This window comes from Apodemus sylvaticus, chromosome 3, assembly GCF_947179515.1.
Source record: "Apodemus sylvaticus chromosome 3, mApoSyl1.1, whole genome shotgun sequence".
In the NCBI taxonomy this organism is placed as follows: domain Eukaryota; kingdom Metazoa; phylum Chordata; class Mammalia; order Rodentia; family Muridae; genus Apodemus; species Apodemus sylvaticus.
This window is the reverse complement of record NC_067474.1, coordinates 56,559,377-56,575,419: the sequence shown is the minus strand read 5'-3', so window position 1 is coordinate 56,575,419 and position 16,043 is coordinate 56,559,377. Positions and strand designations below refer to the sequence as shown.

Genomic DNA, 16,043 nt, shown 5'->3' with positions numbered 1-16,043 from the left:
TCCAACACACCCAAAAGAAGATACCCACACAAACATAAAAATAACATCAAAAATAACAGGAAGCAACAATCACTATTTCTTAATATCTTTTAACAACAATGGACTCAACTCCCCAATAAAAAGGACATAGACTAACAGAAATATGTCTCATGTAAACCTTCAATTTTATCAGAAAATGTTTGTAATTCCCCTTTTAATTAATTTAGAAATGTTTTTTAGGTCTACCATTTTAATCTGCATTATTTTTCATGATAATATTTAATTTTAATGTCTTTCTATATATTTCCTCTATTTTATCAGAAATTTTTTCAATGTAAATCTTCTTTATCACAAATGTTTTTAATTCCACCTTCAATTAATTTAGTAAGAGTTTTTATATCTACCATGTTATATGTAAAATTTTCCATGAAATAGTCAATTTTAACATTTTTCTATATATTTCTTGAATATATATTTTCTATATATTTCTTGAATATATTTCTTGAATTTTATCAGAAATATTTTCCATGTAAATCTTCAATTTTATCTAAAAATGTTTATAATTCCACCTTCAATCAACTTAGAATTATCTTTATGCCTATCACTTTATCTGTATAATTTCCATGATAATCTTTAATTTTAACAGGTTTTTATATATATTTCTTCAATTTTATCAGAAATATTTTCCATGTAAATCTTCAATTTTATCAGAAAATGTTTATAATTCCACTTTCAATCAATTTAGGAATACTTTTATGCCTACCACTGTTACATTTATATAAAATTTTCCATGATAATCTTCAATTCTAACATGTTTAAAATTTTTAACACCTAAAATTTTTCTACAATTTTATCAGAAATATTTTCCAGATTGAGGTCAATGCTTCCCCTCCTGGGTAAGGCCCACCTTCTTATGAAGGATATTTATCCACTTGTTTTCTACCTCTGTATTTTCAAATTAATAAAAAAGGGAGGAAATGTACAGAGCCATATTGGGAGTCAAATCAGGGTAGGAACTTGACACTGGCCAAGGACAATCCCTGGCTTCAGGCAGGAATTTAGGACATAATAGGGAAGTGGGTTAAGGCAGGAATTTTTATCCTAGGGTGGAGAAGCTTAGAGTGAAGGTTCAGCTCTTTGTTCCTCTAGGTCTACGAATTCCTGAATTAAGCAGGTGACCCACCCAGCTGCCAGAGCAGTGGAGACAAGGACCTCCAGGAGAAGCTAGACAACTTCCACCGGAACTCAGCCTGGAGTCTAGGGGGAAGGGTTTGCCCAAACTGTTAAAAAGTCTGACCAACATTAAAGTTACGGCCTCGATCAGTTAAAAAAAAAAAAAAAAAAAGAAAGAAAGAAAGAAAGAAAGAAAGAAAGAAAGAAAGAAAGAAAGAAAGAAAGAAAGAAAGAAAGAAAGAAAGAAAGAAATATTTTCCAGGTAAATCTTCAATTCTATCATAAAATGTTTGTATTTCATATTTCAATTAATTTACCAATGTTTTACATGTTTACCACTTTACTCTTTAATTTTCCATGAAAATTGTCAATTTTAACGTGTTTTTCTATATATCTCTTCTATTTTATTTGAAATATTTTCCATGTAAATCTTTAATTTTATCATAAAGTGTTTTTACTTCCCTTTTCAATACAAAAAGAAAAAACAAACAAACAAAAAGAACTCATGGGTGGAGGCTGGAGAGATGGCTCAGTTAAGAACATTTGTTGCTATTGTAGGGGATGGATTCACTTCTCAGCAACAATACTGAGGCTCACAAACACATAGAACTCCAACTCCATGAGATCTAACATCTGCTTCTCCAGAGACCAGACATACATGTAGCAAAACACCTCTACACATAAAATAAAAATAAATCTTATTTAAAAAAAAAAAAAAGAAGTCTTGAACACTTCTAGGTGTTCAACAGAGTCTAGGGTACAACAGAGCCCACAGGGTGCCTTTACCAGAAGAGCCAGCTGCCTAGGTGAGCCAGACTACTAAGACATGGCACGTTGGGGGGGACTTCCATCTGACCATAGGGAACTATTGGTCTGTCTTCTGACACAAAGGGTCCCCACGGCTCAATAAACCCCATAACTCAGAAGAGGCTGAGGGGTAGGACAGAGACTTAGGAAGCCATTGGGGTGGGGGTAAGAGGAAACAGCAAAGGGATTCTGAGAGTCCAGATCAGTCCTAAAGACCTATCAACAGAGACCAGAAAAGAATTATAACCAAGACAACTAAAGATCTTTGTCGTTGCCTATTTTTATTAACAACATGCAATTTTAAAAAGAACAAACAAACAAAACATAGTATGCTTCCAAAAAAGTATCAGTCTTCTATTGCTATAGCCTGGCTCTGGCCACAGTTCTGCCAGCTCCCTAATCCAGCAAATGTTCTATCTTTTCTCTGAGTCTCGGGTTGAGTCTCAATGTCACTTCCATAAAATGAGGTAAGTTAAAAAGGGAAAAGGAGTTTCTGCTCTTTAAGGCTGAAATTATGAACTTTAACCAAGACAAATAAACCATCCCCAAAATAAACCTTATGTACTTGGTAATTTTGGGACAGAGTCTCACTACTTTGTCCAGGCTACCCTTGGATTCACTATAATAGCTAGCTCAGGGCGGCCATAAGCTAACAGCTCTCCTACCTTCAGTGTTGAGTTTCAGGTGCACACCAGCACACTCATGTAATAATGGACTTACTTTTAGTAAGAATAATGGGCTAGAGATACTAGGCAGCTGGATTGTATACCATAACTGGTTTAAATATAGAAGCCCCAGAAAAATAAGTAACTGTGTCCAGGATGGAGACAAAGAAGGAAGTCACTAATTGGGTTAAGACCAGGAGCTGGGGCAGGCAATCTAGTCTATAAACTAGATTGTCTAGTAAACTACCTCAGCACAAACTGAGGACTTTGTTTTAAAGATATTACTATATCTAGGAAGCACAGAAAGGAAAACAAGAGGAAATTGTTTTTAAAACCCTTGCATTTCATTTGGAAATTGGCATTTCCAAAGCTAATTTGGAAATGTTCTATTGTCATGGGTATCTTTTGTAATTATTGGAAAAAAGAACCTAAAGTTCATTGAAAAAGCAACTGATGACAGGGATTCATAGTGAATTCAAGTTTGTAGTGAATTCTAACAATATGTTCTAAGTTAAGTCAAGAGGTTTTTGCAACAAACTGTTTTTTTGAAAGAGATGGAAAGAGCTGGCTTTTTCAATTTGCCTTGACCAAAGAAGAGGAAAGGTGTGTGAATCACGTAGTAGCTGGCTTTATGATCTGATATTCTTTCCTGACAGAATGTGAGGAGGCAGCTGAGAAGAGTGATGTCCGAAGCCTTTATAGGGCAACAGGAAAAGGGAAGGTCAGGGAGCTCAATGGGCGGTATAGGGGGAGAGAGATGCTCACGGACATTTAAACTCCTCTCTCAAGAACAGTCAGTCAGTTATGGGCAGTGGCTGAGCTTTAAAATGACTCTGGTGCGATCGCATGGATCAAGAACTCCCAGAAATAAAGCACAGATAGAACACCCTGAGCTTAGAAGGGGTGCCCTTATGTCTTGACTGGAGTGGATGTAATAAGTGACTCGCCACGGCTGAAGCAGGTTGGAGCCCAGGGAGCTGTAACCTAATCAGCTACACCAGCAATGTATGGAATTTTTTTCAGATAGATAGATACTTACGTGAATGCCCTTATTTTCTATATAAAAAAGTGGTGATATATGATATGATAAATAAGAAATTACAGAGGCAAAGATGGACTGCTAAAGTGACCTCTCCTGGCCCAGGGACTTTCGCACAAAGCTCCTGCTTCAGCATCTAGAGGGTCAATCAGCAGCCTCTACCCCAGACAGCCAGTGAACCCATGGTGGGGCCTCTTCCTCTGCCACAATCCAGAGTGTGGAGCCATCTCACATATCCCCAAAGAAAAGCTAAAGGTAGACAGAGGTGGGATCACAGGAAGCTTGTAGAGAATCACTTACCCTTCTGGGAGCCACTGAGGCAAGGAGGGGTCACCATCATCTGAAATCTTTAAAAAGACAAGGAAAAGTTAGCTTGTGGGAAAGATGGGGGAGAGCCTATAGGTGGGACAGTGAGTAAAGTCGGTCACACAAGCCATTTCATGACAGAGTCCATCTGAAGTCCAAGCCAATCCCGTTACCTTGGGCAGCCAGCAGGCTGCTGCACTGGGCACTGCCTGACTTCCTTTTCCACCGTACACAGAATGGATGCAAGGCCAAGCTCTGAGGTCCTGTTCTAAGATCCACTGGGAAGAGCTAGCTGCCCGAACTCTCAGGATCCCAGGTCTTACTAAAAGGGCAATTTGGGGAGGCTTGGGGTTCTCCAACCTCAAGCTCACTGAGTACAAAATGTATATGAGTCTGGTCTCTACATTTTATAAACTATCTAGTAAGAGATCATAGGGCTGATTAAATACTTGGATTATGATTCTGATGAATTGTATGAAAAGTTGAAAAGTGTGGGATCAAATGGTCAAGGAAAGAACAATCACAAACAGAATAAAACAAACCTTACTTTTTAAAGGGCTCTGCATAAAACAAAAGCAAACAAAACAAAACAAAACCAGCAAGTAAAACTTTTAAGCAATGAAGAGAAGAGAGAGTTCTAAAGTTAACAGGAGTTCTCCAAGAAACCCATCCTGCATACTTCCAAGGAACAAGAAACCTAGCATTAGTACATCTGGGGCTCCTGGCTTACTTTTTTCCTTTCCAACCCAACTACCCTGCCCCTTAACTAGCCTGGTGCAAATGAGGCTGGGGCAAAACTAATGTGGTTAGTTCTGGACGGGAGTGACAGAGAGTATGGACAAGACAGAACCATATGGGAGTGAAGACAGGGCTAACCCATGATGGAAAGGAGAGCAATCGCTCAGGTGAACTTGGGTTAAAGGTCTATCTTAGTGAACACCTTGTCATGTGGCCTAAGCTTTAACTTATCTGTCTATTCCATCCCTAAGCCACCTCATCTGCCTCCTGTCCTAGCCCTGGAGGGGATGGCAGATAAGGGAGAGACAGGAACAGAGGGCAGCGAGGAGTGGCTGGGACAAGCATGATGTACTAACAGAAGAAACAACAGCAGGTGAGAGTAAAGGGGAAACAAGTTTCCTCAGGATGCTGGGGCAGAGGCAAAGAATAAGCACCTGTGCATTCCTAGATCCCACCAACAGGAATGCATCTTCCCTCTGGAAGCAGCTACTGTACTGAGTGGATTCTCATCTCTCTCTTTTTAAATTCTTGGAACTAGACATTTGCCAGAAATTACTTGGCTTCAGAAAACAGACCAAAAAAAAAAAAAAAGTATTTGGGAGCTAAGCCCAGATCATGCACACTTCCTGTGCTCAGAGAGGGCAACAGTTTGCAGAAGCACAGGGCATGCATACACAGCACACTGAAGGGGGGGAGCAGGAAGAAGTCTAGCCAAACACTTATAGAAGCTATACTCAGAGATAGAACGTGTATCTGAAGAAAAGACAAGGTGAACATGAATCTTGTCTTTATAGGTCCAGAATCTTGTTTATAGGTCCAGAACCTATGTCCAAACTCATCTGAACAGGATTCAGTGTTCGCTAGGGCCAAAGTCACAAGCAAAGTAAATCCTCACCAAATTCAAGAGCCATTGCTAACAGGCACAGTGCATCAGTGCTTCACAAAGCTTGAGATGGCCATAGAACAGGTGTGCAGAGGCTTATGCCCAGAGAGAGGCCAGGGAGCCAGCTCAAAAGCAGGAATGCACTTTCATACTTAGGGTCCCAGACAAGAGACAAAATATATCCGTGGTAGATCTCAATCCAAAATATAAAGTATGTGAACATGCTGGGCTCAGCCAGGGGTTGTTTACAACATATGTTAGAGTCAGCAACAACAAGTAGAAAATGGACACACACTGTGCAAACTAGGAGAAGAGGAGCAGTTAAGAGTTGCAGTGTCAGACTGAGTACAAGTGGAAGCACACACATGCTGCACTGAAATGCTGTACTGAATGTGCATCCATGCCAACACACATCCATCCTCTCACTATGGTCCAGGGAAGGTGGCCCAAGCACACACAACATAAGCATGCATACAAAGGTCTTTCTGAAAAAATGGATTATCTACATGAACCATAGCTCAGAGGCACAGATCATGCACACATATACATACACACAGTACTCAGAGAACAGTAGAAAACCAACAACAAAATAGGCCCAAATGACCAGAGGCACAACCTGAAGAGCTTCTCGCTTTCCTTCTGCAGGAAGAGAAAAAGCAGGAAAAAACAAAAAAACAAAACAAAAATAAAAAATAAAAAAAAATAACAGAAAGGTTAGTAGATTCAGCTCTATTGTAGACCCCGCCCCCTCCACCACCACCCCCAATGGCAGCTAATCCTAAGGAACATGAAGGGGAGGGACTGACTCTGAACATGGAGGAGGTCATGAAGCACACCTTACTGGCTCCCAGAATCCTTTCTTCCTGTATTGGCCAATCTGGTTTTCAGTAACATCTAGGGAGTACTTACTACAAAGGACAAGGCCTGCCTGGGAATTCCACTTGTCCTTTTCCTCTTTCCAAAGTGGTCTGTATTCAGAATCAGGGCTCTCAATGCCACAAAATTGTCATTAGACTCCTCCTGCAGGCAGCACAAGCTACTGAGCACACAGTACCTTCTTTCTTCAAAAGCCATGTGAGCTGAATTCGTCTATATAGACGTTCTTAAAGTCTAAGCTTGGTGGCTGAGTCCTTCCCATTTCACAGAGCAGATCTGGCCATGCATTTGCTCAGTGAATCTGGGCTTGTTTCTCCAAACTAATTTAAACTGGGCCAAAGTAGGGCATGCAGTTACAGCCAGGACCAAGATGTTGAACATGTGAAGCCTTTTGTGTATATTATCAATCGCTCTAACAGACATCACAGTGATCTGGGTATGAAAACCATGACTCCTATCTCAGGTTTAATTATTATGTACTAATCTCAGCAATACTACAAAGAAAATGGACACTTTCAGAAGGTCAAGCAAGTCATAACAAGAGACAAAGTCTCCTTTTTTTTTTTCACTAGAGACTACACTACTCACGGAAACACATGTGGTCAGGGCCACAGGCTTCCTTCTCTATGAAATCCATCCAACTAGGCCTTTCCACTTTCTTTTCTCTCCATCTGAAAAGTCCATCACTATCATGTCACAAACAGAAGAAACTAATTCATAAGTTCTCAATTCTTTAAGCTATTTCTGAGGGCCAAGCAATTACTTATCCAGTCAAAAGAATGAGCTTAGCAAGAGGAATCCTCCAAAACTGTGTGGCACCAGAAGAGTGAGTGAGGATTAAAAAACCAGATAGTTCCTGGAACAGGAACAGACCTCTTTCACATCCACGTCCTACCCTCCTGAGGATACTTTTCTCTCTCAATAAGAAAATTAGTTGAGAAATACTTGGACTCCAAGGCTCAAATTGGAAATGTTTCTTTCCTTCTTTCCTTCTCCACTTCTTAAATATAGTCACACTATCATACCATATTCTGGTCACCCCTCCCCCTCCCTGCCATCCATTTCTCCAAAATTTCATTCTCAAGAATAATATAATCAATTTAGGGCTGAGGAAATGGCTCAATGGATAAGATGTTGTTGCGCAAGCCTGAGGACTAGAGTTCAAACCCCTAGAACACAAGCAGATGGCAGCTGGGCACAGCAGCCACCTTTAATTCTAACACTTGGAAGGCAGAGATTGGAGCTGGGGCTCTTGGAGCAACCTAACTTGCTAAGCATATTGGTAACTTCTGGGTTCAATTGAAAGCCTGACTCAACCAAGACAGAGAGCAATCAAGACTCCTGACATTAACCTTAGGCCCAAGTATGTGTACATGCACACACACACACACACACACACACACACACACAAATTTTAAATATAAAATAAGCCCAGAAAGCCATCAAGGCTCTTAAAGATTTGATTCCAATTCTGAAATTTTCCTCTCCCACTAACTTTCTTGGACCTGTATACACTTTGTACAATCCCATTTCCCCAGATAGTCGGAAATCCACATATTTTCTCTTACCAGTCTAACACAGCTTTTCCTGATGCCCACCAAAGTAGGAATTAATTAACTCCTCCTAAGGCATCTAAGTTCTGTTTCTCTTTGTCTTCTTTTTAGTACTTACCATATCATGCCGTGACAAATTCCATCACCATACACATGAGAATTATGACAGACAGATACAGAAGTTGAATCTCAACTGGATACTATTGACATATGTCAGTCTATCACTACACCAGTCTCTTCCCTTGCTGGCTGTTTCCATAACAGTAGTTTTAGCTAACCTCCAGATTCCTACTTAACCTAGTATATTACTAGTTGCCTACCACATAGCACCTTCATATATCATGCTTGGTTCAAATTCAGGGTATGTTAAAATACCTCACCACCACTTACCTCTTCTTACCTTCTCATATCCAAAGCCTGAGATAATCCTCCCACACCCACAGACAAACAACTAGATTCCTCTCTCTTTTCACCCAGTATGTATGGGTTGACCATTCAATCCTCTGTAATCTACCTTCTAAGTAACTTTGACATCTTTTCATGACTTGTATTCTAGAGTACCACCGACTAATCCATAGTCTCATTGCCTCGCCTTTGGACTACAAGAAACTCTATACTCACATTCTTGGTACTGGACACAGTCCTCTCCAATTCATACGTCATAGCCTACTCGAAATGTAGATCACAGTTTTCCTTTGCTTGGGTGCATCAATGCTTCACTTATTACAACATTCTAAACTTCCTCCATTATAACTTACCCTCTGCTTCTCCTCTGTTATCTGTCCCATAAGCAAAAGTTTTATTTAGTGTAACTGAATCCCTGCATCTCTCTCTCTCTTTCTCTCATGCTCATGAAACAGACCAGAGCTTATTAAGACTGAACTCAAATAATAAAATTTCTGTGAAATTTCCTTGTTTGATTTCCAAAGGCAGAATAAGGTATCTTTATATCATGTGTTAACAGTACTCACCTTCTGTGTGGACTCTTCTATGGAAGAACAGTATCAATAGTGTAGTTGTCTATACAAACATCTCCCTTTATAGTTCTTGAGAGCTGTGAACCTCTGTAAGTGTATGTATGTATAAGTATGTTCAGAGAAATGTATACATTTGTTAAATTTAGTGGGAAGTGCCTTTACCCAATGTGATAGTTTGTATATGCTTGGCCCAGGGAGTGGCACTATTAGGAAGTGTGCCCTTGTTGGAGTAGGTGTGTCATTGTGGGCATGGACTTAAGACCCTCACCCTAGCTGCCTAGGAGCCAGTATTCTGCTAGTGGCCTTCAGATGAAGATGTAGAACTCTCAGCTCTGCCTGCACCATGAGTGCCTGGATGCTGCCATGTTCCTGCCTTGATGATAATGGACTAAACCTCTGAACCTTTAAGACAGGCCCAATTAAATGTTGTCCTTTATAATACTTGCCATGGTCATGGTGCCTGTGTACAGCAGTAAAACTCTAACTAAGGTACTCACTGAGCTATCTTGTTAGCTTTTTACCTTACTTTTTGAGATAGGATCTTTTGCAGAACTCAAAAGTCACCAATTTGGTTAGACTGGCTGGCCAGCAAGCCAGAGAGCCTCTTGTTTCTGCTTCCACCATGCTGAGATTAAACGAGCATGTGCCTCAGTACATATTATCAAGTAAGCCATCCCCCAGCCTCAGAACTGTAAACTTTTTGAGAATATCTTGTTAAGAAAGTACTCTATGAACTTACTTGAGAATAAGCACTATATATTTGATCTTTCCTTTGTACCTTTGTAGTCAAGAGGCTCAGCAAATCTAGTACTTGCATTTAGCAAAGTGAATCTCTAATTTTTAGTACTTAGAACTTTTCTAAGAAAAATATCTCTTGTTCAGGACCAAAGAAAATATGTCAGAAGTCTATGCCATTTTCAGAGGTGGAGGCAGAAGAATCAGAAGTTCAATGCTATTTGTCCTTAGCTGCACAGTGAACTGAATGTCACTGGAGTATGCATGAGGATCTATCTCAAAACACCCTATATTTTTTAATTAAAAGTTGTCGGAGAGGCTTCTTTAATAAGATATTTAAGCCGAGACCTGAAGGAAAGGAATAAAAAGAACATTCAGAGTCCTTGAAGAAAAGTATTTTCAGTCTAATACACCCAAGTGTGAACCCTAAGGTGAGAACATAATTGGTGTGGAAGAACAGCTAGTTTTCAGTAAGAGCCAGTTCAAGTCATCAGAAGAATTCTGACTTTGATTCTTAGTGAGACAGAAAATCATTGGAGGTTGTGAATAAGAAGTGATGTGATCTTTGATAACAATTACTCTGATTGCTGTGACAGAACAGACTGTAGAGGGACAGGGGTTTAAACAAGACCAGTTAGACTACTGCAATAATCTAGATGAAAGAAAATGATGGCTCAAGCAGAAATGAATGTGATAGAGGCAGAGGCCACTGCTTAAAACACAGAAGATGGGTTAGCGAGATGACTCAGCAGTTAAAGGCTCTGAGTTCAACCCCTGTAACCCAACGCTAGAAGAAAGGACTGACTCCTGTCCTCCAACATGCACATGTGTACACATGCACACGTGCGCACGTACACACACACACACACACACACACACACAGAGAGAGAGAGAGAGAGAGAGAGAGAATGAAGTTAAAGGTAGAGGAGGCAGGATTTGGATGTTAGTTGTCAGAAAAAAAGAAGTGAGGGATGACTGCTATTTACTGGTAAGAAAAACTAGATAAAAAGCAGGGTTGCTGGGGGAATTGAGAAGAAAGATCTAGAGTTTGGATTGGGATATGCTCTGTATACAACATCTGTTTACCTCCTAATAATGATTCTGAACAAATGTGGAGTGGTATTCATGGAAGATGTTAAGTCTCAGAATGATTATAAATCCATAGATCTGGAAAATTATTACTCCAGTAGTGGGTATGAGCAGAGAGAAAGTGGCATAGTTGAGCCATGGGATGCTACGAGGTGGAAGAAATAAAGACAGATAGGCAAGCACAACCTGAAAGCATGGACACTCCAAAATTACAGTGAGAAAGAGCCCAGACAGCTTTTATGGGGGCCAAGTGAAGAGAATGTCTCAAAATGAATCAGGGTGTAAAGGCATTCGATCAAAGGGAAGGACAGAGAGTCCTGGAACAGCCCCCGTTCTCATGCACAGTTCATGTATGACAAATGTTCTATGGCTGTTTTAGAGGAAACAGTTTAATAAATTATACCAGACAACTAGACATATATAATGCCTAAGAGTAAGTTTGTACTATGCACACACAACTTCAAATGGATCACAAACCTAAATATACCAACTAAAATTATAAAATCCTCAAAAAACATCACAAAGAATTAGGGGCTAGGGAAATGGCTCAGTTAAATGTCTGCTGTGCAAGCACGAAGACCTGAACTCAGGTATCTTCCTCTATTACACACACCTTTGTGAGTTTGTATTAAACCACAATTTCTTAGCTATAAACAAAATCATGGTCAACATAGGAAAAGGTGATAAATTTTATCAAAATTCAAGACTTTTGTGTGCTACTTCACATCAATTACAATGGTTCTTGTTAAATAAAAACAAACAAACATTACAGATTCTATGGAAAAACTGGAATTCCTGTACACTGTTGGCAGTAATATAAAATTTTACACTTTGACAACTGAGCTATCGCCACAATCCTTAATCCTTTGAGGTACTTTTCAAAGAATTTTATCAATTTAGGTTTATATGCTTAGGTTTGTGACCCAACTGAAGTTGTTTTTTTTTTTTTTCTTTTAATTCAGGTAAAATGTATCCTTGGAGTTGTTTTGTGCTAGTCAGGGTTCAACCTCAACTCTTGTGCATTGTGCATGTTAAGTTGTCTATCATGATTTATTTTACTCTTCTCTCCTTAATGGCCTCAGGACTTTTGTCAAAGCTGAACTGAACGTTTTTCTCTCTGACTCCCTACTTTCTATTTTATTGTGGGCTTGAGAAGGGATCCCATCTCAAAAAGTAAGGACCAGAGAGTCACAGTGGAAGATGATGTCTGACACAGTAATCCCACCTTGGAGCACACACCTACAGGAAGGAAGAGCAGGGACTCACTGTATGCCATCCACCTATGCTAGAGCAGCACTGTTGACCAACAGAAGATACCACCCAGCTGCTCACAACAGGCAGATGGATGGGTGAAAACGTAATGTATACATACAATGGCACACTACTTGGGAGAAAATGTTGACACATGGATAAACCTGAAGGACATGAGGCCAAACAAAAGAAGCCACCCTCAAAGGATAAACATCATTTGCTTCTACTTACATGCATTCACTATTTCATTCACTAAAGCAGTTGGTTCACAGAAACAAATTTTATAGGCTAAGAGCCATATAAAGGACAGTTAGGATTTAAAGGTTTTAGAGCTAGAAAAATCACATAGATGTAGTGATGGTTATATAATATGAATATATAGAATTTAAAATTTAAGGTGGTTAAAATTTTTGTTATACATATTTTGCCATAGTAAAACTTTTTAATAATAAAGTAATAAAATTTTTATAAAAAATATGCTCCCTAGACAATATCAGAAAATTATTGATATAATAAATATAAAAATTTTTTATATTTTAAATATAAAAATTATTTATAACAGACAAAATATTTACAAGTAATATATTCACTTATATACAGAACATACAAATAGCTTATATACAACTTACTAACAAAAAAGCAAATAATTTTTTAAATGTGCCAAAAATTTAAATGCACATTACTCTAGTAATAATATAAAAAGGATCAACAAATACATGCAAAAATGTTTAACAACATTAGACACTACAAAAATGCAAATCAAAACTTCATTGAGAAACTACTTCACAACCACTAGACTGGTCAAATGGACAAATATTCTAGCCACTGCTAGTCTGAAATTAAAACTCTGCTTCTGTTGGAGATATATAATAGTGTATGCACACTAGGAAACAGTTTGATAATTCCCTAACTTGTCAAACACAGAGTTACCACAGGAAAAAGCAATTCTACTGCCAAGTAAATATCCAAGAGAATAGAAAACATGTCCAATATGAACATGGTGCAGTCAACCTATAATCCTAGCAGCCTGGGTACTGACTCAGAAAGAAAAGCAACAGCAAAAATACTCAGCAATTAGAAACAATGAATTCACAAAATTTTTAGGCAAATGGTTTGATCTGGAAAATATCATTCTAAGTGAGGTAACCCAGTCACAAAAGAATACACATGGAATGCAATCTCTGATAAGTGAATATTAATTAGCCCAGAAGCCCTGAGTACCCAAGGCACAAATCGCATAACAAATGACTCCCATGAAGAAGTATGGAGAAGGTCCTGATCCTGGAAAGAATTGATCTAGCATTGGAGGGGAATGTAGGGACAGAGAAAAAAAGGAGGGAGGTGATTGAAGAATGGATGGAGAGAAGAAGGTTTATGGGACATATGGGGAGGGGGGATCCGGGAAAGGGGAAATCATTTGAAATGTAAACAAAGAATATAGAAAATAAAAATATTAAAAAGAAGAAAGCTAAAAAAAATATTCAGACAAACTGATACACAGCTCCATTGTTCACAGTAGCATTATTCTTTAGAGCAAGAAGTGGTAATAATCTTCCAAACAATAACCAACAGAATATCTCCCCAGTAAATATTATTCGGTCACAGAAAAGAAATGAAGCACTGACATGTGCAATACCACTGGTGAGACTAAAAAACAGGCTAAATAAATATAAACAAAATGTCCGCTATTATATGAATTCATTTATGGAAAGTATACAGAACACAAATTCACAGAAATAAAGTAGACCAGTGATCGATCATTGGAGGCTGAAGGCAGAGGCCTGGCAGAGTGATTGCTAATGGAGATTCTTAAGATGTTGGAAATGTCCTTGTATTAGATAACTGATGGTCTTATAATTATGTGAGTATATAAATAAACAATAAAAATGCAAGACTATCTTTTAACGGATGTAATAACAATTTTATGTGATGTAATTACAACATTAAAGCTTCCATAATAAAAATAAGAAAATGACTACCAGTTGTGCCACAGTGCTGACTGACTCATTAGGAGGAGGATTAAAGACAGGTTAAAGTGTGGCCGTCATCTCAGGGCTTTCTGACCCAGTGGTACTCCTTCAAGCTTTAAGGACTTTGTAAGGATGGACTGCTTTGACCACACAATGTTTCTTTTGCTGCTGCAAAGAAATAATTTCTGGATGTTCAAGGAGGGGGAAAACTGGCCTCAGAGTAAAGAGGAAAAGAAATCCCTCACAGAAGGTGAATTTATGAAGGAAGAGGTGCCTTGGGCTGTTAAAGAATGAGTAAATGCAGTCAGCTGGCATGGTGACCACAGGGCCTCAGGTTAGAAGGAAGCATGTGATCACTAATATGCTAAAAACAGAAAAAGCAAGGCACATTATAAGACAGCAGTTTCTTTGGGGAGGGGTTCAGTGGAACAAGTTATATCTTTACCTGAAGATATAAACCAGAGGCAGCTGAGGTAACCTTGAATGACAAGTAAAGGAATCTGGATTGTTTTATACATATTGAAGCTATCAGGAACAGCTCCATGGATATTTGAAAAGAGAGTGACATGGTTTCCAGCTTTTACTTTCTAAATTGAATTTTATGACTTGATATTACCAGTGGTATTATTTAAGTTCTAAAATATTGAGGAAGCATACAGTTGTTAAAAAAAAATTAAAAACTTCTCCATCCCATTTCACTAGTATTTTACCCAATAGCCCTTCTCCCATGGAGAAGCATACATGGTCACGTGCTACACAGCTCTGCAGTGAACCACAGCATACACATAACAATGTTACAATCACATGGCCTTGGTCTACTACAGACTATATACCATCTAGGCGTATGTGTGTATAATTTAGTGCTCACACAATGAGGAGGTTATCAATAGTGCATTTCTCAGGCTGTATTTCTGTCAAGTAATACATGACTAAGCCAGTTTCTCATGTATCTTTTCCTCAATATTATATACTACAGCAGGCCTAAGAGGGTGTATTCCTTTCTCTCTTTTTATAGAAATGGAAGCATCTCATACACACCATTCTGCACTATGGTTTTTTTTTTTTTTAAGGCTGGCAAACATTAGGTAGCTTTCCATTTGAATAAAGAGCTACCCCACTTTTTTTTACAGCTACATGGTACTGCATCCCATTATTTGTGTGTGGCAAAATTTTATTTCATCATATATTAAAGGACATTTAGGTTGTTTTTCAATTCTTAGTATTAAAAACAATACTTCAAAAATAACCTTGTACATATGCCACTTCTGCATGTAGAAATATGTCTGCAGGATCCATCCTGGAAGCGAGGCTCTAAAGGTGCATATATTTATAACGCTTATACATTTCCCCAAATGCTTTCCTTAGAGGTTCTATCATCTCATCACATCCCATCCACATTGTGTGAGTACCTGATCCCTTACACTTCTGCCAGTAAGATATATTTCTTCATTTTAATTTTGTCTTGGGAAACCTAATCAGGTTATATGCAAAAGAGGATAACCCCATTTACATTTAAAATTGGATAAATATAGCATATGCTCTTTGGAAATTTAATTTGATTGGGAGAAGAAAATATAAAACTACAGATTTCCATCCTGCCTAGAAACAAAGTCTTTTATTTCCTGCAGTTAAAAATAACATTTTTGTTTTATTTCTCAGGTAGGTGGGGAAGGCAAAAAGGGAATGTGAGCCATGGAGGGCTGCGGGGCCCTCGGATGGGGTCCGCACTGCTAAGCAGGTAGCTCCCAGGTGCTCTGACTCAGAAAAAAGGCTCCATGTGAATAAGGCTAGAGCTAGGATGGAGACAGGTAGAGGCAGAGGTAAGGAAATTTTCAGTGACCATGGAGAAGTACCATCAACTACTAGGGAGATGGGAATCTTTCAAAGAAGACCATGAAAAGGCATTTAAAACTGCAACATAGGATTCTTTTTCTGTCCCTGTGGGACCCAGGAATAAATGTGCTTTACTTCTCATTCTTGCTTCCTATATCTAAACTAAAGC

General features: G+C 38.7%; 1 protein-coding gene across 5 annotated transcripts in view; it reads right to left on the bottom strand.

The window, feature by feature from the left end:
- Unc13b (unc-13 homolog B) overlaps window positions 1-16,043 on the bottom strand; it is a 207,658-nt gene that overhangs the window by 31,520 nt on the left and 160,095 nt on the right. For 4 of the 5 annotated variants that reach the window (XM_052176333.1, XM_052176334.1, XM_052176331.1 and 1 more), the window contains one exon: window positions 3,964-4,010. In XM_052176333.1, coding sequence (XP_052032293.1) covers window positions 3,964-4,010 — 47 coding nt within the window. Of the gene's footprint in view, window positions 1-3,963; window positions 4,011-6,206; window positions 6,230-16,043 lie in introns of all 5 variants that reach the window. The other variant, XM_052176332.1, reaches the window with a different exon arrangement.